Here is a 21856-nt window from a genome sequence, read left to right on the forward strand (position 1 = left end):
AGAAATGGCACATGGGTTGTGAACGTGGAACGTTTTGTAGAGGGAACCGCACTCCTATTGTTGTTGATGACGCAATAATGCCCAGCAACTGGCCGCCAGTGATAGTCGCGCCGAAACGCGAAAGCATTTGCCATTGTATGAGTGGTCAATAGAACAATACGAGGTACGCGAGGCCCAGGACATTTTGTAATCTGCGATTTTGCGCGGGGGAAAGGGCAGCCCTGGGCTCAGCACGCAAGCTGCTGACATCGGCGGCATATGGTGCCCGAGCACCGGCCGTCAGTCCCACCCGAGACGCATCTCGCACTCGCTCTCGTCGTATCCGGTCAATACTCTTGCAGCCCTGCACGCTCACCGCAACGGAAAGTTATGCGTCAAGTCCGACTATGACTGTCGTCCGCTTTAGGCAGACATGTTTACTCCCGAGTACACTCGTATATGTAGTGCGTTTTCTTCTCTCAGCGCCTTCTCGATGTTTTTTCAACGCGAAGAACAGTGATTGCCATCACTTGCTTAGTATCCATCGTATTCTCATACAATCATACTATCGCCACTGGCGAACGCGTCATTTGTCCTTTCGGTACATTTAGAAGTCTCAGCAACTCGTTCACTCGTTCGCTCGTTCACGTGTTGGCGTTGCGCAATCACCCATCGTATCAGCCGTATCCAAAACCCCCCGGACGAAACGAGCCGCACGCGTCATACCGATTCGGGTGCGATATCCACCCAGCCGAGAAGCTTAGATCGCGCATTTCACCCCATTCAGCATAGTGTAATCCGGCTCGGACAACGGCTTGGCCTTGCACTACAAGGATCTCTAATCTTCTAGGCCCGTGAGTGGCGCGGTGGAGGATTCTCAAAGGAATTGCGCAGGACAATTGTCCCTTTCCTTTGCGACATCTCCCTAGGACTTCTTGGAGGTACTACCACTGCTGCACGCCAAGTATCAGCAACGACAAGACACGCTCATCGCCTTGAGCAATGGACAACGAGGACTCAGCAACGTCGACGGGGACGGCCATCTCCGCGGCTATTGACGAGAAGCATGAGTTGCATGCGGAAGAGGCCAGGCCGCCCACGGCTGGTCTCAGTGATCAAGAGAAGGATATTATCGACAAACAACTAACAGCACCTAACCTCACAGTTGGATATTTCTCACTGTTTCGATATGCCACTGCGAAGGACAAGCTCGTCATGGTCGTGGCGTTGATCGCCAGTATTGCGGCTGGAGCTGTTATGCCCCTCATGACTGTAAGTAGATACTCGACGACATGAATATATCACAATTAACTTTGATATCTAGCTTGTGTACGGTAATTTCGCTGGCAGCTTTACCAGCTTTTCAGTCGACGCTGTCGCTGCTGCCAAGTTCCAGCATCAGATCAACACGTATACTCTGTATTTTGTATACCTTGGAATTGGGTCGTTTACCACTTCGTATATCAGTATCTTGGGATTCTCCTATACTGGAGAACGCATCACACGAGCGATTCGAGAGCTTTACCTACGTGCCATTTTCAGACAGAACATCGCCTTCTTCGACTTTCTTGGATCCGGCGAAATCACCACTCGCATTAGCTCCGACATGAACTTGGTGCAAGACGGTATCGGTCAGAAGATCGGTCTCTTCGTGACCGGAGTGTCCATGTTCGTGACTGCCATCATCATCGGTTTTATACGATCGTGGAAGCTTTCCCTCATCATGTTGGCGGCAACAGTAGCACTTATTATGATGATGGGTGTCAATGGCACCTTGATGAAAAAGGCTCAGACACTTTCCATCGACGAATATGCCACAGCAGCCTCCCTTGCTGAGGAAGTCTTATCTTCAGCTCGCAACGTTGCTGCATACGGCACTCAAAAGCGACTCGAGGAGAAGTACAAAGCCTTTGTGGACCGCGCAACTGTACATGACTTCAAGGCCAAGTTTTGGCTATCCATGATGATCGCTGGTATGATGGGTGTGCTGAACCTCCAGTATGGTCTTGCATTCTGGCAAGGAAAAAGATTCCTCGACGACGGGGAACTTGGCGTTTCCAACATCCTTACCGTTGTCATGGCACTCATGATTGCTGGCTTTTCCATCGGACAGAACCTACCGCATCTCCAGGCTTTCGGTGGAGCTACTGCAGCCGCTACCAAGGTTTTCAACACGATCGAACGAATTTCCCCCATCGACCCGGAAACAGATGAAGGCATTGTGCCAGACGACTTTGTTGGTAACCTTGAGTTCAGGAATTTGAAGCATGTCTACCCATCTCGACCAGACACTACAGTGCTATCGGACTTCAACCTGGACGTACCATCGGGCAGGATGATCGCGCTTGTCGGTGCATCTGGATCTGGAAAGTCGACCATTGTTGGACTGTTGGAGCGCTTCTACCTCCCGATGGAGGGTCAAATTTTCCTGGACGGCAGAGATATCACAACTTTGAACCTGCGCTGGTTAAGGCAACATATGGCCATTGTGAGCCAGGAACCCGTCTTGTTCAGTACCACAATCTATGAAAGCATTTTGCATGGTTTGGTCAACACAGAGTATGCAGATGTATCGGATGACAAGAAGATGGAGCTCATCGAAAAGGCTGCTAAAATCGCTAACGCTCACGACTTCATCATGGACCTTCCAGAAAAGTACCAGACCAAGGTTGGAGAGCGAGGTGGCTTGCTCTCAGGTGGACAAAAACAGCGTGTTGCAATTGCTCGTGCGATCGTATCGGATCCCAAGATTCTTCTCCTTGATGAAGCTACTGCAGCCCTCGATACCCGATCCGAGAGCGCAGTCCAGGAGGCTCTTGACCGCGCATCGCAAGGACGTACTACCATCGTTATCGCCCACCGACTCTCGACCATCAAAAGCGCCGACAACATCGTGGTTATGGCCTTGGGCCGAATTGTCGAGCAAGGCACTCACCAAGAGCTTATCGACCGCAAAGCTGTATACGCAAGTTTAGTACAGGCCCAAGAGCTTACCTCTAAGGTCAGCCCTGCCAACAGGATGACGCTTCTGGACGACCCTGACAGCAAAACGGAAGGCACTGCCAACGAAGAGAAGCTTGCTTTGTTGCGAACCACTACATCCGCCCCTACAGAGTACCAGGCGAACAAGAATGAGAAAGAGAAGGAATACGGTACTTGGGAGTTGATCAAGTTTGCATGGGAAATGAACAGAGGCGAGCACACTACCATGACTATTGGACTGGTGTTCAGTTTCCTCGCTGGCTGCAACCCTGCCATCCAAGCCATCTTCCTGGGTAACTCCATCAACTCGCTTCTATCTCCTGGAACGTCTCTCGGTGGACTCAACGTAAACTTCTGGTGTGGCATGTTTCTCATGCTCGGAATCGTCATTGGCTCTTTCTACTACGTACAGGGTATGACTCTGTCAAGAGGATCGGCCAGGCTTGTTGGTAGCGTGCGAACGCGCGCTTTTGGGGCTATGCTTCGTCAGGACATGGAGTTCTTTGACGGAGACACAGTAACTTCTGGCGCGCTCAGCAACTTCCTTTCGTCAGAGGCCAATCGTCTTGCTGGTCTCAGCGGCTCTACTCTCGGAACGATTGTCAGCGCTGCTTCTTCCATTCTTGTCGCCATTATCGTCGCATGCTCCTTTGGTTGGAAGCTGGCGCTCGTGTGCTCTGCGACCATCCCACTCGTTATTGGCTGTGGTTACTTCCGCTTTTACGCCCTTACCCGCATGGAGAAACGAACCAAAGAGACGTCTGATGCGGCCAGCTTTGCTTGTGAAGCAGCCTCGTCCATCCGTACTGTGGCCTCACTCTCATTGGAGAAATACCTTTTGGGTACTTACCACGTCAAACTTGCGGACCAGGGCAAGGGCTACTTCAAGTTCACAAATGTGTCAGCGGTGCTCTATGCAACATCTCAGGGTCTCAGCATGTTCATCTTCGCCCTTGTCTTCTGGTACGGAGGACGTCTATTGTTCAACCAGGAGTACACTGTCTTGCAGTTCTTCATAGTCTACTCGTCCATCATCAACGGTGCTCAGTCAGCTGGTGCAATCTTCTCTTTTGCCCCCGACATGGGCGAAGCTAGGGACGCGGCCAAGCTCTTGAAGTCGTTCCTGAACCGCGTTCCAAAGATTGACCACTGGTCGCCTGAGGGCATCAAGATTGAGAGGTTAAGCGGCAAGGTCGAGCTACAGGACGTACGTTTCACGTACCCCGGCAGACCTGACCATCGTGTCCTGCGCGGTGTCAGTCTGGCAGCCAAACCAGGTCAGTTCATTGCACTTGTCGGTGCCTCTGGCAGTGGAAAGTCAACGGTCATGCAGTTACTTGAAAGGTTCTACGACCCAACAAGTGGTGGCGTGCTCGTCGACGATGTGGACCTGAAAGACTACAACCTCCAAGACTACCGATCGCAATTGGCAATCGTGAGTCAAGAAACAACTCTCTACACTGGTACAATTCGCGAAAACATCCTCGCCGACAAGGAAGACTTGGGCGATGAGGCGGTGATACAAGCATGCAAAGATGCCAATATCTATGACTTCATTACATCGTTGCCTGATGGGTTCAACACGCTAGTGGGTGCAAAGGGTGCTCTCCTATCTGGTGGCCAGGTACGTTCCTCTGCTCTCTCTTCCTCTCAAACTTCACTAACATCAGTTTCAGCGCCAACGTATAGCGATCGCCCGCGCCCTCCTCCGTGACCCCAAGGTCTTGCTTCTCGACGAAGCCACATCAGCACTCGACTCCACATCCGAACGCGTTGTACAAGCTGCCCTTGACTCCGCAGCACAAGGGCGCACCACCATCGCGATTGCGCATCGTCTGAGTACGATTCAACACGCTGACGTGATATATGTCTTTGATCAAGGCAAGATCGTAGAGAAGGGCAGACATGACGAACTGGTAGCTAAGAAGGGAGTTTACTTTGAGCTGGCGAAATTGCAGGCCATTGGAGCGCCGCAATAATTCACAAAAGCGGGAGCTTTTCTGCATGAATGGAGTTTGGGTATATATTTGTAATCATTTTTCTTAGATCATTAGGCTGGGAACTATATAGATCTCTGGCATATAAAATGCCTGTCTCTCTGCCTATGGTAGAGAATGCTCAATAGCTAATGTTTTCACATCTTCGCTTTCGTACTGGTGGATGTATTCGTGGGGTAAGTACCCCATCTGACACGTGAACGCGCGCGTCGCGATCTTCAGTTTGGAACGCGACTTCCGATGGCAAGCCATCATCCCATCCATCTGAAATGCAACATTTGCCTTGCGCCGCTGTCACCAAACCGAAGATGCAGTGTGAGCTATGTTGAGATGCATAGCTTTGCCAAGCATGGCTCGAACCAAGCCATTCCTTCAGGCGCCCACGCCGCATCGCCTCGACCGCGGCCAGCGAGTCACGATGAATCACCATTTATCTTGACACAGCGCACCTTTCGCTGAGGGCGCCTGTATCCTATCCTCTTCGCGACACACATCGATATATTGTGACTCCGTAAAGGCCGTCCCACAGCGCCAGACCACGAGAATGCGCAACCCCAATGGCTGTCGCGTATTGCTCCTCCTCCTTCCACCCGGTCTCCTCCTTGCCATCGCCGCCCTAACCAATATCCTCGAGAGCATATCCAAGGACAATTTCGAAGACTACCTTGATCGCGATTGGCGCAGCGGTGGTCGCCAACTCATCCTATCACGCCCAGGCGGCACCGCCTCGAACGACACCACCGTGACCATAGACATCAACAACGTGCCCATATACGTCGTATTGGGGCTATGCATACTAGGCTATGGAGTTGGTCTGCTCAGCGCGGCTGGAATATGGCAGTTGAGGAGAACAGAGGGCACCGCGGCACATGAGAGGAAGTGGACTTGGGTTGTCTTCGTGGTCAATATCGTCATGGTGGGCGCGAGCCTGGGTGGCTTTGGTTATGCGACCTCAGTCCAAAGCAGCGAGAAGAGCTGGCAGAATTATGAAGACGTTGGACAAGAGGACCAGGAGCATACGAGAGAGACGTGGGCATGCCAGATCAGTAAATTCTATCCTGATAGGAATTGGGCTGGTACTGCTTGCGGGACTACGAAAGCGATGAGGTTCTTACTGGTACCCATGGCTGTTGCTGCGCTATCGATCTTTCTCAGTCTGTGGGTTCTCGTACGTGCGAGGGGAGGAGTGAAGTGGATGTTTGGTGGGAAGGGGAGGTATGCTGGGTTTGCAAATGTTTATGAGATGCGACCACCTGGTCCACCATCGCCTTATGCTGGTCCACCAGGGCAGCAATGGATTCAGCAGCCATGGCCGACACAGCATGGACAACAATGGGTCGGACAGCCCGTACAACAGCAGTGGGCGCCGCAACCTTATCAGCCATGGGGCCCGCAGCAGCCTGTGCAGCAATGGGGTCCTCAGCCCGGGGCCCAACAGCCCGTTTCTCAAGTACCAAAGTCAGATGCTGCGGTAGAGCAACGTCCGGTTTTCGGATGAGGTTGCAAGAATGCGAAATCTTAACTCTTACTGCAGCGTTGCATGGCTTTCCCCTTCACTTATGATCTAGACCTGTTTCGCCTTCACCTTGAACCCACCAAAAAGAGCAAGAGCGCTTCCGTAGGTCACTATTGTTTGGAATTGCGACTGTTGAAGGACCTGCCTATTTACATCTCAGAACTTTTGACATCTTAACGCAACCGTCTAGGCCATAATTGTCATGTCGGCAGGCTCTTCTCATGGTACGGCGCCATCAGCAGGCACTCCAAGGTCACTCGACATCCTTCTCAGGGACTTGGAAAAGCGATTTGGAAGAAGCGCCGATGGAGAGTATGCAAAGAACTTCAAGAACCGAAGTTATGCCACCAGCCTCGATGACCTCGATAGCAACGACGACGGTAAGCCTGCGCTACCTTACGTAGTAGGCGCTACATTTGTTGCTCGCCGTCATGAACCACCTGCGCCTTTCGGTTTTGGCTACGATACTCCTTGGCCGCCTTACAAGACAAACGATTTCCGACTACCGCAGATCGACTACTGTCTGATTCGACAGCCACTCGAAGGTCGTACACTTGATGAGTCTCGCGTACTCACGATTACGGGCACGATACGTACTGGGTGTTCCTTCGGGGCTCAGGTCGTTGTCGTCAACGGAAATATAGTGGCGAAGATATACGACCCGCTATACGACGCTGGAGGTGATTGCTATGACAACAAGCGCGACGTCGTTTGGCTAGCCGACGGAGACTATTCACGGGAAACTGCCGCATACGAGGAATTGCTAGCAAGCTCCGATACATTGAGTCTGGTTCCGGAGTACTACGGGAGCTGGACAATTGAAGTACCTACGAAAGTGGGCGATCAGACATTCACACGACATGTCCGCCTCATACTAGTGCAGCATATCAAGGGAACCGTCATGAGTACTGTCCAGCCTCAGTTGCTCTCTCGACAAACACGTTCGGCGATAATGAAGAAAATCTTAGAAGCTGAATCTCTCATCTTCAACGCTGGTGTCCTGCACCGCGACATATCGCCCCGCAATATTATGCTCGTCCCCCTAGCATCAAACGTCTCGTTAGACGATCCACATCTCCGAGTCGTCATTATCGACTTTAACGTTTCTAATGTCATCCGCCTTAGCAACGCTTCCTGCCACGCTTCGGACGATCCCAGCCCTGTATCACTACAAAGAAAATGGCCAGGTAAACTCCTTGGTCCAGTAACGAGGTTTTGGAATGCGATGGAGGAGTTTGAGGCTCGAGACTGGGTGAACGATGAAGATGGGAAGGCGAACGAGTGGTTATGGGAATGCTTTGGGCAGAGGGAGGAGTATGTACCGCTTGTCAGAGACAGAGAAGAGAGTGAACTGTGTCCAAGGATTGCTTGGCGTAGTGAGCTTGAGGATCACGAGAACGACGAAGATGAAACTGTTGCAGGTACCGTGAGGAGCTTGGATACATGGGGTGACGGAGATGGTGAGATCGTCTTCCGGGGGCGAGGCTGTAAAAGTTAGGTGAGCTCTTGATCACCACCTAGCACATACCACGGAATGTCCACTGGGCTGGGGCCCGGAAAACTGGAAGACGTTCTCGAAACCGAGCCTTTGTCTCTCACATCGACTTGTTAAAGGCCGAGCTGTTGGCGATGATTTGAAAACATTGACCATCACAGCGGTGGTTCGCACTCGCTACGACTATGGAGCACAATTCATAGTCATGAACAATGACATGGTTGCCAAGACATATGATCCGCTTTATCAGAACGAAGGGCATGAGTACAGCCTCAAAGACGTTGTGTTTGATGCATACTTTGACTACAGCCGCAAGGCTGCTGCCTGTCACATATTGCAAAAGGCGTCAGCGGTACAGCAAGCCACACCTAAATCATGTTGACAGTAACGATAAACCTCTATATGACGCGTAGACAATGCTCGTATTATTTGATCACTCTTCTATTAGGTACTGTCTTGATGAAAAACAGGTTGCTTCCCACAGATCGGGTCTCGACATAGCCATCTTTTTCTTGTCCGCTTACGTCTATTCGCAGCCTGTTTGGTTGAACTTCGAAATTGACGTCGCGTCGGATCCAAAGGCCACAGCGCGATCAATCCAGGCATCAACGCTGGCAGGTGCTGGCTGTCGCTCTCTGCTCAGGATGTAAAGCGTGCTCCAGTTTTGCGTCTGCACAATCGCCCAGTCGACAGCGTAATCTGGACATCGACGTTAACATTGATGGACTCAATGTACGGCTCTGATGATTAACTTACCTTGTACAATGTAGTTCGGTCCGGGGCATTCTGGTGCCGAAGATGCGCCAGGGAAGCTGACGACGAAAGCTCCGCCAGCGCCATAAGCAGAGTCTACAGGCGTAGCGGTGCCGATAATGTCGACAGTTTGTGGTCCAACAGTTGCGGTGTTCACAACACGCACTGTGCCATTGTCCTAGGTTCGCTGTTAGAAATGCTGGCTAAAAGTCAACATATCTCAAGAACGTACGTTGAGTGAGTAGTTTGCGGTTACGCAGCGTGCGCCTGCTGTTGGACCGAATGGTGTTCCCGCAACTTGATACCAGGTTCCGAGATACGCTTCTAGATTGAACTTGGAGTCTGGGACAGGGTAGAAGCACGATCCGTCATATTGTGCTGCCGCGACATTTGGTGTAGGGGACGTCTCGTTGTAAGAGGCTTGACGGGGGTGGATGAAGCCTGAAGCGGCAGAGGATAGTGCGAGGACGGTACTGGCGACGCGCATCTTGAGTAACCTTGTGCAGTGTTGAGATTAGAGATTAGGGTATAGGTAGGATGGAGATGATGATGTTCGCTGTGACGAGGACGTCCCTATGCTTTACTTGAACTGAAAATCCTGTGGCTGGTGTAGAAAACGTTGTTTAGTAAACGTCACCCCCAAGCCACTACACAGTACTACGCACTTATCCACAGGCTAGACTTGTATACATGCGTACAATCGCCGGTAGCTTTCCCGGGCCGACAGCAAAAGTCTTGTAAACTCATCGGTAAACATGTGCTGCCAAGCATGCGGACTCTGTCCCTCGGTCAAATTGTGGTTGCGGAGGAGCTCGGCTCTACTTCTCATTACGAGATATTGCGGATGTCTGCAACCGCAGCGACTGTTGGACAGTGAGGTTGGTGATGTGGGTATGCGGACTGGGGTAAGCGATGGAATGGCTGGTGATGACGTATGTGTCGACCTAGGGACTTGGCGATAGAGCCGCATCTGTCGCATATACTTTGCACCATTACATGTCGTTACCGCGTATAGTTCTATCGGAGCCGTGGAGAGTTCCGGCGGGTACCGTCAATCGAGTGACTTGTTGATATCGAAAGAATATCATTCTGGGCAAAACAGTCACAATCGGAACTTATACAACTACCTCATGGAACGCTCCTACTACGGTCTGAATTCTCGCACTTCACATAAAAGGGATGTCTCGAAAGTATCGAATTTTCCCTAGCGGCAATATTCACCTGGCCAGATTACTGTCCTTGGCTTGCAATGCCCGAATTATCGTTCGCACTGGCATGAATCTCAAATTCATCGCGGATCACAGACATGCGCTGTGGCATCAATTCACCACACCCATCTACCTGTCACACAGGTTTTTTCTGGTATCTGTAAAGTAAGAGAGGACTCTCAGATACCTATGGGGGGCTGCGGCCTGGCTCGCCTATTACCGCATGGCATGCTTCAAGTAGGAAGCCCAAAAACGCCAGACGCATCGAATCCCTTGGAACAGCCGTAACACGGAGCACGTGAGGCTCGGAAAATGACCCGAAGTTCAAGAGCACAAGATGTTCGTAATCGCAAAGAGCAATATACCGGGAGTCCAGCACCTCTGCCTCTTCCACGTAGCGTCGGTCAATCACATTGCCTTGGACGATACTGGCCAGTTCGTGCGGACTCAACCATTTGATCATCATGACCATTTTCGGCGCGTGCGTCCTTGTGAAACTTTCGTAGTATAGCGTTACCAACCCGTCACCTAGGTAGCCGTTGCGTTGCCCTAGTTCGGTAGGGTATCTTATTACGATAGCATGGTCTAGGGGACACTTGAGCCATATCCGAGCGGCATTGAAGACATCGTCGACTGTTTTGAGAGGTTTAGAAGGGGCTTTATCAGACTTCGGCGGGGTTGGTAATTTAGGATCTTGGTGGATGGGCGAATTGGGGTCTGCGTATTCGGCTTCGAGAAAGGCAGTGGCGGTATTAACGTAGTCTGCGGGCGCATCGGTCGGTGGAATATAGAATATACTATGAGCTCTCCTGGGATCACGGCGCGGGTTGTCGAACCTTATCAGCTCTTTGTTCTCGTGGTCAAGTGGGGACCGGTAGTCATGCGCCATGGGATTCGAGGGAGTGCTTTGTCAATGAGATGTCGTACTCTGATATTGGAATAGTTTTTAGTTGATATGGGATAATGGACTTCCTGATCAAGTCGAGTTGCAGTGGAATGTTGACGAATAGCGCAAGTGAATGTACATGCAACCACTAGTATTGTAGGTGAGAGTGTAACTGATACCACGCGCTAGCTATTATATCAATGAGAAGCACTTGACAGAGAAGCTTCAAACGTCCTAATATGCTCGGATCAGTAAAACTTGGTCAGACCGATAGTCGTTGCGCGCTGCAGGAATTTGAGATAAGTGGAGAAAGACACGGCACATCATCTATACGGCTCGATGGCTTGTGAGGTCAAGCGTAATGATCATGTTGTGAGAAGTGATGGAACTGCTACAGATAACGCCTACGCGCACAGCGCTTGACCCATAGCGCCTGTTGTGGCCATGAAGCCCACAAATACCCTAAAAATAGAACAAGAAGACAAGAAGACAGAACGGAGTAGCAGACCTAAGCTTCCCTGGTCACGATGGTAACCTTGAACTCCGTGTCAGCCAACGAGCTGTCACCGCCGACCTTAGCACTGCCGATACCAGAACCCACGCCGTTATGGCAACCTTCTGATCCCGACTTCTCCAGCAAGCGGGCGAAGTAGCCGTAGCAGTCTTCGACCTTCCAGAAAACGCCAGCAGAGTTGTCAGGCTGGGTAGCTGGGGTGACATCGACTAAAGAATCAATTAGTACTGTAGATTTATGACTTGAGGGATAGAGCCTTACACTTGATATCCCAACCGCTAATGCTGTTTCCATCTTTGTCAACTACATTGGCGTGCTGTGTGTTGCTCTTGGGGCCGTCAAGCGGGTAATCGACAGTTGCGGTGCAGACTGTACCCTTAGCGACGCGGTCTTGATAAGCGCAAGGAGGCATCATAGCAGCGCAGGCGTTATCGAGCACGGTATCGAGCTGAGGCCCACGCACGAAGCTGATCGACTTGTCGGATGTGGCGCATGTTGTGGTTGTGTCTGACGCGGGTTGCCAGCTATCATTTCCGCCGGTCTGAGGAGACTGCCGTTGGACGAGCGGTGCCGCAAATGCCGTGGCTAGGAATGTGCTGAAGAGGATGCTGGTGTACATCTTGATTGTTATTCCGGAGTTCGAGGTAAGGTGTTGTAGGAAACTGCCACAGTTGGATCTACAGCAGTAATTGTATGGTCTGCAAGTCAAGTGGCGGGTGGAGTTGGAGCAGGACTTGGGTATATCAGTGAAGGCGTATCCAAATAGTAGGTCTTCACGAATCAATGCGCCAAGCCAATGATGTGTTGGAATTTGTGAATAGTAGCTCGTTCAAGTACATCCATGAGGGCGATCGATGTTCTATATTACCTTGTGCTATGTTTTGCGCTAAGAGATAGAGTTGTTAGTGATTACCGTGGGGTCGGGAGCATGACGGTGCAAAGTGTGGAGATACGAAATGAGGCATCCCCTGGTGGATGACGGATTGTTACAGATATCTCTTTGTTTCTGGTCGGACTTTACTTTGTGCCTTTCTTTTGTGGGCTTGACAGGGGAATGGCCTTGAACCATGTCTGCCTCGGGAACAAGAAACAAGGACGTATAAACAGACCTTGAATCTGTTGAAACAACAGTAGAGTTGTGTGCATAGCTGCGGTCCCTTCCAATCAGTTGTGGGGACGTTTGTGAGTTGAAATGGCCGGAGCGTGGGGTAATCTCTCTTCATCAAACGATCGGCAGATCTACCGTCCGTGCCAAAAAAGCATACTCATCTTGCTAAGGATATATGATTCTCAATAGTTCTCAACTGGACCCCTAGTTGAGACGCGACAATTCTTGCGCTCACTAAGAACAGCATTTGACTCCCAAAGGCGGCTGCGGAGATGGCGCGTTCAGAAAGACATCACTGTCACCAACGTCATAGTGTACGGAGATCGGCAAAAAGTCGGGGACATGCTTGTTCGGTGGTATTGATGAAACAATGAGGTGCTAGGCTCTCACGAAGTTCCTCGAGAGTTCCGACCGAGGAAGCGATGTCATATGCCAAGGCTTTAGTCCGCCCTTCATTTCCCTTGTCATGGGAATCGTCCAGACTCCCAAACACCATGACACTCAGCGCAAACAACGCTGCTTCTCCTCACTTCATTTCAGATGCTGCAGGTTCTGATCAGTGGTTGTAAGTCACAGCTCCTGCCTGTGGTGCAAGCTCGAAAGGATACCACAGAGAGAGAGATCTGCACTTAATATCCGGCGAATGAGAGGGCCTATGCAACAGCTTAACAACAGCTCGCGAAGCCACTAGGATGCACAGAACTCTCGTACCTAGGACACGGTTTCTCTACAGAGCTCGTTCCATCTACAGTGTTACAAACAAAATAAATACGCATTGAACGTTGGGTAATCACAACATCCACTTCGACCCACAAATACATCAGCATCGCTATCTCTTCTTTCCGCGCGCAAATAGCCCACGCTCTTGCTGACATACAGAGCCTGTAACATCAAAGATTGAAGCTGTGATGTTATGATTCGTTGGCGTACTCTAGCCGTAAGCAGGATACTGCTTACAACAGCCGGCAGGAGGATTGCTAGCTGATTGGATCGACATACGTTTAGGCGTACAGCGTTCAGCTTCGTTCGCTCATGAGGAGACGCCATAAGCAACGCCTATCATACATCTGCCTGAAAGGCTTCACTATACCCAGACTTCAATAAGTGCGGGCTGTTACTCTGCATCTCTCCTCGACACTTCTTAAACCTATCATTTGTCGCAAATCTTCAAAATGGATAACAGAGCTGATTCCAGCCTTTGGGCCGACACGCCCTTCGCCCTTCTCAAGATTCCTGGTCAGCCGGGTGGTCCAGTATGCGTAAATCCTGGTGTTCTCAATGTCGCTATAGAGATGGCAAACGTCCACAACGTCCTACTTCGCCCGCTGAATGCCATTTACCATCAAGCGCCCTTCATTCGCATCCCTGTAGATGTTGCTGATTTCATGCTGTACATTACAGCATGGGCAGATACGCTACATCACCATCATTCCCTTGAAGAAAGTTTGTTTTTTCCAATGGTGGAGAAGATAGCAAAAGAAGCGGGGATTGATGATTGTGAAGGTATCATGGGAGGGAACGTGGATCAACATCATGAGTTCGAGCCCAAGATAGCGGAGCTGGTCAAGTGGGCTGAAGAGGTTGTGGCTGGGAAGAAGACATATGACGCTGTGGAACTGAAAAGGCAGATCGATGACTTCGCACCTATCCTGACACAGCATTTACATGACGAGATCGGTACCTTGGTCAAATTGGAAAACTGCGATGGAGAGAAGATTAAGCAGGCGATGAAAGAAACGGCTGATGAGGGAGCAAGGACAGCCGATCCGGTACGTACTCTAGACTTAGTGATTTCGCTGTTGTAAGGTAGCGCTGATACTGTATAAATCCAGAACCTTGTCATCCCCTTGGTGCTCGGAAGTATCGATAGAGGCTATCCAGGCAGCGAGAACTTCCCGCCCTTACCATTCTTCGTTCCATATCTCAACGCGTATTGGTTTACGCGAAAGCACAAAGGCTCTTGGCGATTCAACCCAAGTGACCACTGGGGTAATCCGAGGCCGCTGCACTTTCTCCAGTAGGATGGAGTGTTCGAACATATTCTCGCCTAAGCTTGTATGCGAAGTACGTCCTCACAGCCTTACCGTAAGGAAACAAAAATCTGTGTCGTCTTGTCCCATGGAACTCATCTTTTCTCCAGTCCCTTGGAAGCGTGGTGGACAGCGACACAGAACATCCGAATGATATTAGGAAGTTGCACAAAGATCGTGGAGCTAGAGCGAGGAAGGAGATTGGCCATGTGGTTGGAGGAAGCTGAGAAGTATCGTGCAAACGCAAAGGGAAAGGTACCTAGCAAGTGAAACAATCTCGAGGTAGACAAATATGTGGCGCTGGATCAGTTCAGCCTGCTAATTTTGTTCACTTCCGCCTCTTTACTTGTCTAGACTCTTTCGAATTACCTCCTAGTGCTATTTAGATCGCCCGCTCTTTTGCATCCAAATCATTCTAATCCAACAATACCTGTCTCAACCACTCGCATCTACAGCAAGTAATCATGCATGACAACGTTGTACCTCCTACCAGCCTCCTCGAGCTTCCTGGAGGTAAGTTCGTCGCAAATTGGGAGCCTAGATCGTTTCTAATACATATCACTAGAGCTTCGCAACCGTATCTACGACTTCGTACAAGAGCCAGATCAAGTCCGTCTTGTATACAAGCCGAGTCTTCACCACAAGCAAGTCGAACAAACTAGTCAACAGTTCTTTGGTCTGACCCAAGTCTGTCGCAAGCTCCGAGTGGAGTATCTACCTATCTACAATGCGCAAACCATTGTCAGCATTGGTTGCTTGCACACAGCCTCCTACGTCGACACATTCATTCTTCCAGCTGGCGTGGAGCCGGAACAAGCACGCGGGAACCTGATCGTTCGGACCCCAGCGTATCACGGTGAGAGTGTCGAGCAGCGAGTCCCTACGCAGGCTATAATTGACCTCATCGCCCTCAGCCAGAAAGCTCCTGGAGTCACGATCAAATTTGACAAGTCCGCTTGGTTCGTCCCATTATTGTGCACACTAAAGCGTAGATATAGGACACCTTTATAGAGCAGCCCATAGAGCATTTGGAATGTCAATTTCTGGATGGATCATGTCCCTGGATCGTCTTGAGGATCAATAGAGGACTTGCACAGCTATGGATGCATAGACAGCCATTTGCCAAATATACCCGTACGTTTCGTGAGTACGGTGAAGGCCTCAAAGACTAGTTAAAAGAGATAGGAATATGGGATATAGTCTAGGGATTATGCATAGGCTTTGATATTGATACTAAGTGGAAAGTATATCAGTTGTATTCATGGCTTTGTGAAGAGAAAAGAAAACTGCATAATGCAAGCAGATGCTGCACAATGGTTTCAACAGAAGACTGCTATTATTCAAGACGACAGGTTTAACAAAAGTGATGGGTTGTGTTATTATGATTCGAGAACGTTAATTTTGAGGTCAAGCTTGTCAAGTAACCGCAATAACGTAGTCGTTAGCTGCAAAGCTGTGTAGTCGAGTGAAGCAGCAGAAGCGTAGCCTGATAACATCTCAACGAATCTCAATACGTATATGGCCGCCTCTCCTATTGCTGCTTCATGACTGCAAGCCTAGACCACTTTGAACACATGACCAACCTCGTCACTTTATTCTCCTTCGTGTTCTTGTTCCACCAACTGCCCACCTGCAGTGAGAACGAAGTCACACATCACGCCGTAATGATCCGAAACCCAATCCAGCTCTCCAGCCTCCGTCATCATTTGTCTATGCTCTTCTGCTGCTTTGACGCCCATGCCAATCCTTTGAAACTTGATTGGACTTAGAGATCCGGTAAAAAGGATCTTGTCCATTCTACTGCATCCAAATCTGTCTCTCATGGCCTGTGGAACCTGGTAACCCCATGTGTACCCATTGTCACTGTCCTCTTCACCAGGGCCGGCTCCTTCGCCGCCAATTAGAAGATAGGCATCGTTAAGATTATTGTCTTCATGCAGCGTACGATCAAAGGGCTGAATGGCGTTGAGATCACCAGCTAGAATTGCGCTTGAAACACTATCGTGATGAAGGTACTGCTTCGCGGCTGTCATTTGGATGGGGCGGACTGGTGGGTCGGCAACCAGAGATTCCAGATGTGTGTTACATAGCCGCATGGTTTTCTGCAGGCCGTCGGGATGAGCCTGGTTGTGAAGGACGATGTCGACGAACAGGCCATCTCGATCGAATTTGCTATACCAGGGAACGCGGAAAACAGAATCTATATACAGTCGCCGATCTAAAAGGGTTGTAGTCCCGTAATGAGGACTTAACCAGTTCCGTGAGTCGATATCTGTGAGGTTGAAGCGTTGCTTGACCCAGGCCGAATCTCGTATTTGTTCCATGTCCGACACTCCCATCTCTTGGAAGAATATGATGATTGCGGACTCCGGCTCCGTCGATGATACCACATCATACAAATGATCTAGCGCGGCACTCATCCGTTCCTCTGCAAATGGAACGAGGATGTCAATGTTCCAGGAGATCAGTCGGATCTTTGTGGGGTGTACAGGTGGTTGTGATTCATCTTTCGGAGGAGATTCACCAGATTCCGCTGCTACCCAGTCATCATCTGGCGAGACGCAATAGTAACTCTGTTGTCTCGGCTCGTAGAAGGCGTCTTCACGTTTCTGTATCTTTGTAGAGAAAGCGGCAGCAAGAGCCTGCATGATGGGGTTGGGCTTGTTGGAAGACATGCTTCTAGGAACTATGGTAGGTAGTCAGAAAGCAAGAGACGATGATCTGAGGCTGGGGACTGTAGGTCGCAAGCACACGATGTTGATAGAGAGTCGAAGACAGACACCGCGAGACATGATGCTGATTGTAATCTTGATTAGTGCTGATGCGGGGCGTGAAGCACACAACTGAGGGCGAAGTGAGACCCGAGGTTTCGGTTAGGAGTATGTAGTTGCTTGTATCAAAGCAAGCAATAGCCAGGACTAGATACCTTCTAGTGTAGCAGACTGATGAGCAGAAGCAAAAGCGTGTTGCTGCAGGTTGCAGGTGATGTACAAGCGCCGGCACGTGATGCGGTGAGGGCACCCCTGTCATCAATGCCGAAGCGCGTCGTGAACTTCGCGATTCAGAAGGAGCTCCAAACTGGGGAAGCAGCCACGACCACAGCTCTTCGCCCCGCCAAAACGACCGTCCCTCATCCACCGTCGGCCCAGTCGCCCTTTCCAGTCATCATCCCCCAAGCCCGTCGCTGCCCCAGCCCCCCGCCATGGGCTCCCGATTACACAATGCTCCCATTGTGATAGACAATGGCAGTGGTACGATCAGAGCTGGATTCGCAGGAGAGGATGTGCCAAAATGCTTTTTCCCGTCATACGTAGGACGGCCAAAGCATGTGCGGACAATGGCAGGCGCATTGGAGGGCGATGTATTCATAGGACCACAAGCACAACAATACAGGGGGCTTTTCAAAATCAACTACCCATTGGAGCACGGCATTGTCACAGACTGGGATGACATGGAGCGGATATGGCAGTACGTCTACACCGAAGGCCTCAGGACTGTCAGCGAAGATGTGAGTTGGACCATGGCGGACGGTGCCTTTTGCTGCTGTTGAGGGGCATGGAGCTAACCATTCGTCCTTTCAGCACCCCGTACTCCTTACAGAGCCTCCTCTAAACCCCCGAGAGAATCGCGATACGGCTGCTCAGATCCTGTTCGAGACGTTTAATGTGCCCGCCTTGTACACATCAGTCCAAGCTGTCCTGTCACTATACGCTTCCGGCAAGACGACTGGTCTTGTTCTAGACTCGGGAGATGGTGTCTCGCACGCAGTACCCGTCTTCCAAGGTTTCGCCATACCCAACAGCATCAGGAGGATAGACGTGGCAGGCAGAGATGTTACAGAACACTTCCAACAACTACTGCGGAAAAGCGGTCGCGTCTTCCATACAAGCGCTGAGAAGGAGACAGTCAAGAACATCAAAGAGGCAACAGGATACGTGGCGCTCGACCCGGCCAAGGAAGAAAAGGACTGGTCAGGCTCGTCCAGATCCGAGGGCAAGAGCGTCGACTATACACTACCTGATGGCCAGAAGATAAAGGTAAGGTCAAGCCGATGAAGCATATCGAGTACTAGCTGACAGTGTAGATCGGAGCGGAACGCTTCCGAGCGCCCGAAATACTCTTCAACCCCGAGATCATCGGTCTGGAGTACCCTGGAGTGCACCAGATTGTTGTTGAGGCGATACACAGGACCGACATGGACCTCCGGAAAGCGCTATACGGCAACATTGTACTCTCTGGTGGTTCCACATTGACAAAGGGATTCGGAAACAGACTGCTCCACGAGGTGCAAAGACTGGCGGTGAAGGACATGAGAATCAAGATCTTAGCACCACCGGAGCGCATCTACACCACGTGGACCGGTGGCAGCATTCTTGCGGGCCTCAGCACTTTCAAGAAGGTGAGTTCCTTATTCCCAGCACGAGGCTTTGGACAGCAGACTGACACGTGCATGCAGATGTGGGTAGAGAAGGACGAATGGCAGGAAAACCCAGACATCATCCACACCAAATTTGCCTAAGCACCGACACGTTGCGGTCTGGCAACAGCAATTAGTCCGCACCCGTTTGTTCCGCCTCCGCATCATCTTTCGAGAAGGAGCTACATAGGCGCATCGGTAGCGCTGTTGCAGTTAGTCATGGAAACGAGGTCCCAAGACCTGGGGTCAAGCCAACCATGAGCGAAGAAACCTGGGGGCTGCACGCTTGGTTGGAGGAAAGAAGATCTACGTGTCAGCCGGTAGCCGTAGCTTCTAGACGGGAGAGCTACCGTAGCATGTTCCTTTCCCCGCATTCGAGTGCGTTTCTGTTACTTAAGCGCGAGCATGGTTCGAGAGTGTCGGTTAGGTAAGGGGTACGAGGGGACGAGAACACGTGCATGACAGGCGTTTGTGAGCGCTTTGGAATACCCCTATGATTATGAAGCGTACAGAATACCACAATTAATCCACTTGCGACTGTGCACACGGAGTGCGAAACTGCCATGTCAGTATCAGAAGGTTTGGGCGAATGAGTGTGCCAAGGATCGTGAGGTCTCGTCCAGTCTTGTCAGCCATGGTGTGACCACGGTCAAATCACCGATGCTTCACTCTGGCGCAATTCCACGCAATGTGCAACACATATTACACACAATGGCGAAATGACATGCACAAATGGCATTACCCCGGCCGCAGTCATCGCGTAAGCGCTGCAGGTACCTGATCACAGGGCCGGCCACGACAAGGGGCCACGTACATTTTCGTCACCGCAAGCACAGAGCCATCGCCGCCTAGACTTCACGATGCTCGACGTCATGCACGACGGGGCGTCCGGAGGCTCGGACAAGTGAGCTGATCGTGCGCGGTCACCAGGCAGAGCAAAATAGGGAGAGAGAGGCGGAAGTGGTTATTGCTTTTTTGGAAGACGCCACCAAACGCTCGAGGTTTGCTGTGCCTTGCAGAAGAGTGAATGTCGGTGCATGCAGTGAGGTGTCAAAAACAGCAACACCAAGATCAAACAGGCAGTATCAGAATCTGCAACCGCTCCACGTCGGTTCTCCTCTATTCCAGGCACGCCCGATGGCAAGCGCAGAGCGTATGCGGCGTATGCATGACGCGAGCCAAACTTGAGACGCGCGAAAACAGCGAAAAAATCTCTTCCCGCCTCCACATTCTCCGCCGGGAAGCGTGTGCTGGCCATCGCGGAAGCTGGCACATGGGGCCCAGTTTGCGTCTTTGCGTCAAATTTTCAGCCCGTCACCTCAGCATGCTCAGTCACGCTTCGGCAAGCTGCGATGCGCTGCTGCGGTTGCTGCGGAGCCAAGGTCCGGCCTTTCGATAGCGTCATGGGCTCGATCGCTTCGCTCCTTGTCCTCCGCTGCACCTGACCATTTCCCCTGGCAATCTCTTACCCCCGAGAAACTAGATTCACCCAATCAGCGCATTTTGAGGGGGTAATGGTAAACTATTCATGGCGCTGAGAAATTTCCTACACTTGCGTTGTTAGGGGACGCATGATCCATTGACTGCCGTTAACTGCAAAGTGTCGCTCAGACTTCCAAGGCTTCTGAGCTGGCCTCGTGCGCGTTTGGTTCGTTTCGTGGCGCCGAAAAAAAGCTTGCGCGTGAGAGATTTTACTTGCCTTGCATTTGAGTAGTAAGAGGGGATCGTGATCAGTGCGAGGCTGCATGTTATATAAACCCTCTACCCCAGTATGTCTTGTTGTTGAGTACCATCGATCAACAACCACTACAGATCTTCCCGGAGCTACTTAACATCAACGCTACCCCAGACTCTACCAACGATAGTCGCCACTTGACTTTGCTCCCATTCCATAACACTACACACAACCTCATACCAGCAACCGCATACCAAACAATCAAAATGGTCAACTTCCACATCAGCGAGCCTCACCCATCCGCCGGTGCTTACATGTACTCCGGCCGCGGCGGCGCTGGCAATGCTATGCGCATCAAGGCCACCGAGGTCACTCCTGGTCCCACTGCTTCTGGCCCTGCCTCCCGCACCAAGTTGCCTCCCCCACCCAGCAACGCCTTCTACGCTACCGGTCGTGGCGGTGCCGGCAACATGAAGAAGTCTGAACGCGCCATCTTCAGCTTCGACGAGGAACTCCAACAGCAAGAACGCCTCCGCACCCAACAAGCACCCGTCTACCACATCGGTCGCGGCGGTGCTGGAAACCTTGTTGATGAGATGAAGCCCCGATCCCACCGCCAGAATTCCGCCTCTTCAACCACCAGCTCATCGAGCGTAGAGAGCGAGAAGGACGGCGTACGAAGGAGCATCGAAAACACCTGGCAGCGTCTGAGCAGGCAATTCTCTCACCAATAGAGAGAATGCCGCTCAATTCTTGCTTCCCGTCTTCACTTCTTCAATTCCTATTATCGGCATGAGAGCTGGTTCTGATTCTCTCATCATCATCATCATCTCCCATCAAAGCATTTCCATCAGCACGGCGTTCCAAGGAGATTCTGCATCTCCAACTGTATCATACCACCAAAAGTTCCTTTTACGACATCTTCTCTTTTCTTCCTTTTATCACGACATACCACACAACCATCGAGGAGCCAGGCGCCAACCTCCGGTCATCAACAAAAAGTTTATACCCGGAAATGATCGTCCTGCTCTTGCGAGAGAGGGCTTACTTAGGAGATTTTATACCCCCAGGCCAGTGAGAGGCTGGTGAGGAACAGGATAGTTGTCCTGCCTCAGTCTATAGTTTAATTGACATTCAAATGTTCATACTTGTGTGCTACTTTGCAAATTGTGACTCTTCGATGCAGACGCCATGTTGTACAGTCTTGATACTACGTAATGCTATGAAGTGCATATGAACAACAACAATCATTACAGTAGCAGATCTCTTTCTTCAGTCACCTCTCTCACACGTCTT

At 50.9% G+C, this 21856-nt stretch overlaps 11 protein-coding genes across 11 annotated transcripts; 7 read left to right on the top strand and 4 right to left on the bottom strand.

Annotated features, from left to right (window-relative positions):
* The first annotated feature begins 876 nt into the window (after nucleotides 1-876).
* Nucleotides 877-5002, top strand: CC77DRAFT_300334 (P-loop containing nucleoside triphosphate hydrolase protein). The gene is made up of 3 exons (XM_018531128.1): nucleotides 877-1251; nucleotides 1304-4585; nucleotides 4638-5002. Exons 1-3 carry the CDS (start codon nucleotides 982-984, stop codon nucleotides 4938-4940), a joined length of 3855 nt encoding a protein of 1284 aa, XP_018390494.1. The 5' UTR covers nucleotides 877-981; the 3' UTR covers nucleotides 4941-5002.
* Nucleotides 5003-5186: 184 nt separating this feature from the next.
* Nucleotides 5187-6566, top strand: CC77DRAFT_300356 (hypothetical protein). Its single transcript, XM_018531129.1, has one exon. The coding sequence runs from the start codon at nucleotides 5503-5505 to the stop codon at nucleotides 6454-6456; it is 954 nt and encodes a 317-aa protein (XP_018390495.1). The 5' UTR covers nucleotides 5187-5502; the 3' UTR covers nucleotides 6457-6566.
* CC77DRAFT_300313 (hypothetical protein) lies at nucleotides 6567-8367 on the top strand. The gene has a single exon (XM_018531127.1). It carries the CDS (start codon nucleotides 6677-6679, stop codon nucleotides 7970-7972), a length of 1296 nt encoding a protein of 431 aa, XP_018390496.1. The 5' UTR covers nucleotides 6567-6676; the 3' UTR covers nucleotides 7973-8367.
* Nucleotides 8368-8376: 9 nt separating this feature from the next.
* On the bottom strand, nucleotides 8377-9607 carry CC77DRAFT_953911 (Calycin-like protein). Its single transcript, XM_018535443.1, has 3 exons — nucleotides 8955-9607; nucleotides 8726-8900; nucleotides 8377-8668 (listed from the first exon to the last, which is right to left on the bottom strand). Exons 1-3 carry the CDS (start codon nucleotides 9207-9209, stop codon nucleotides 8496-8498), a joined length of 603 nt encoding a protein of 200 aa, XP_018390497.1. The 5' UTR covers nucleotides 9210-9607; the 3' UTR covers nucleotides 8377-8495.
* A 91-nt stretch (nucleotides 9608-9698) lies between these two features.
* Nucleotides 9699-10905, bottom strand: CC77DRAFT_1016092 (hypothetical protein). The gene has a single exon (XM_018524154.1). The coding sequence runs from the start codon at nucleotides 10817-10819 to the stop codon at nucleotides 10118-10120; it is 702 nt and encodes a 233-aa protein (XP_018390498.1). The 5' UTR covers nucleotides 10820-10905; the 3' UTR covers nucleotides 9699-10117.
* Nucleotides 10906-11324: 419 nt separating this feature from the next.
* On the bottom strand, nucleotides 11325-11949 carry CC77DRAFT_1056881 (hypothetical protein; the record flags this gene model as incomplete). The annotated part of the gene is made up of 2 exons (XM_018527952.1): nucleotides 11325-11539; nucleotides 11592-11949. 2 exons carry the CDS (start codon nucleotides 11947-11949, stop codon nucleotides 11325-11327), a joined length of 573 nt encoding a protein of 190 aa, XP_018390499.1.
* Nucleotides 11950-13471: 1522 nt separating this feature from the next.
* CC77DRAFT_1016094 (hypothetical protein) lies at nucleotides 13472-14774 on the top strand. Its single transcript, XM_018524155.1, has 2 exons — nucleotides 13472-14207; nucleotides 14271-14774. The coding sequence occupies exons 1-2, from the start codon at nucleotides 13947-13949 to the stop codon at nucleotides 14457-14459; spliced, it is 450 nt and encodes a 149-aa protein (XP_018390500.1). The 5' UTR covers nucleotides 13472-13946; the 3' UTR covers nucleotides 14460-14774.
* Nucleotides 14697-15496, top strand: CC77DRAFT_300428 (hypothetical protein). The gene is made up of 2 exons (XM_018531130.1): nucleotides 14697-14981; nucleotides 15034-15496. The coding sequence occupies exons 1-2, from the start codon at nucleotides 14933-14935 to the stop codon at nucleotides 15477-15479; spliced, it is 495 nt and encodes a 164-aa protein (XP_018390501.1). The 5' UTR covers nucleotides 14697-14932; the 3' UTR covers nucleotides 15480-15496.
* Nucleotides 15497-15994: 498 nt separating this feature from the next.
* Nucleotides 15995-17406, bottom strand: CC77DRAFT_300458 (hypothetical protein). Its single transcript, XM_018531131.1, has one exon. The coding sequence runs from the start codon at nucleotides 17141-17143 to the stop codon at nucleotides 16061-16063; it is 1083 nt and encodes a 360-aa protein (XP_018390502.1). The 5' UTR covers nucleotides 17144-17406; the 3' UTR covers nucleotides 15995-16060.
* A 264-nt stretch (nucleotides 17407-17670) lies between these two features.
* On the top strand, nucleotides 17671-18987 carry CC77DRAFT_1056885 (Actin/actin-like protein; the record flags this gene model as incomplete). Its single annotated transcript, XM_018527953.1, has 4 exons — nucleotides 17671-17976; nucleotides 18050-18505; nucleotides 18553-18867; nucleotides 18925-18987. The coding sequence occupies 4 exons, from the start codon at nucleotides 17671-17673 to the stop codon at nucleotides 18985-18987; spliced, it is 1140 nt and encodes a 379-aa protein (XP_018390503.1).
* Nucleotides 18988-20454: 1467 nt separating this feature from the next.
* Nucleotides 20455-21714, top strand: CC77DRAFT_1016097 (hypothetical protein). The gene has a single exon (XM_018524156.1). It carries the CDS (start codon nucleotides 20827-20829, stop codon nucleotides 21292-21294), a length of 468 nt encoding a protein of 155 aa, XP_018390504.1. The 5' UTR covers nucleotides 20455-20826; the 3' UTR covers nucleotides 21295-21714.
* Nucleotides 21715-21856: the final 142 nt, after the last annotated feature.

Source organism: Alternaria alternata (genome assembly GCF_001642055.1).
Source record: "Alternaria alternata strain SRC1lrK2f unplaced genomic scaffold CC77scaffold_2, whole genome shotgun sequence".
NCBI lineage: Eukaryota > Fungi > Ascomycota > Dothideomycetes > Pleosporales > Pleosporaceae > Alternaria > Alternaria alternata.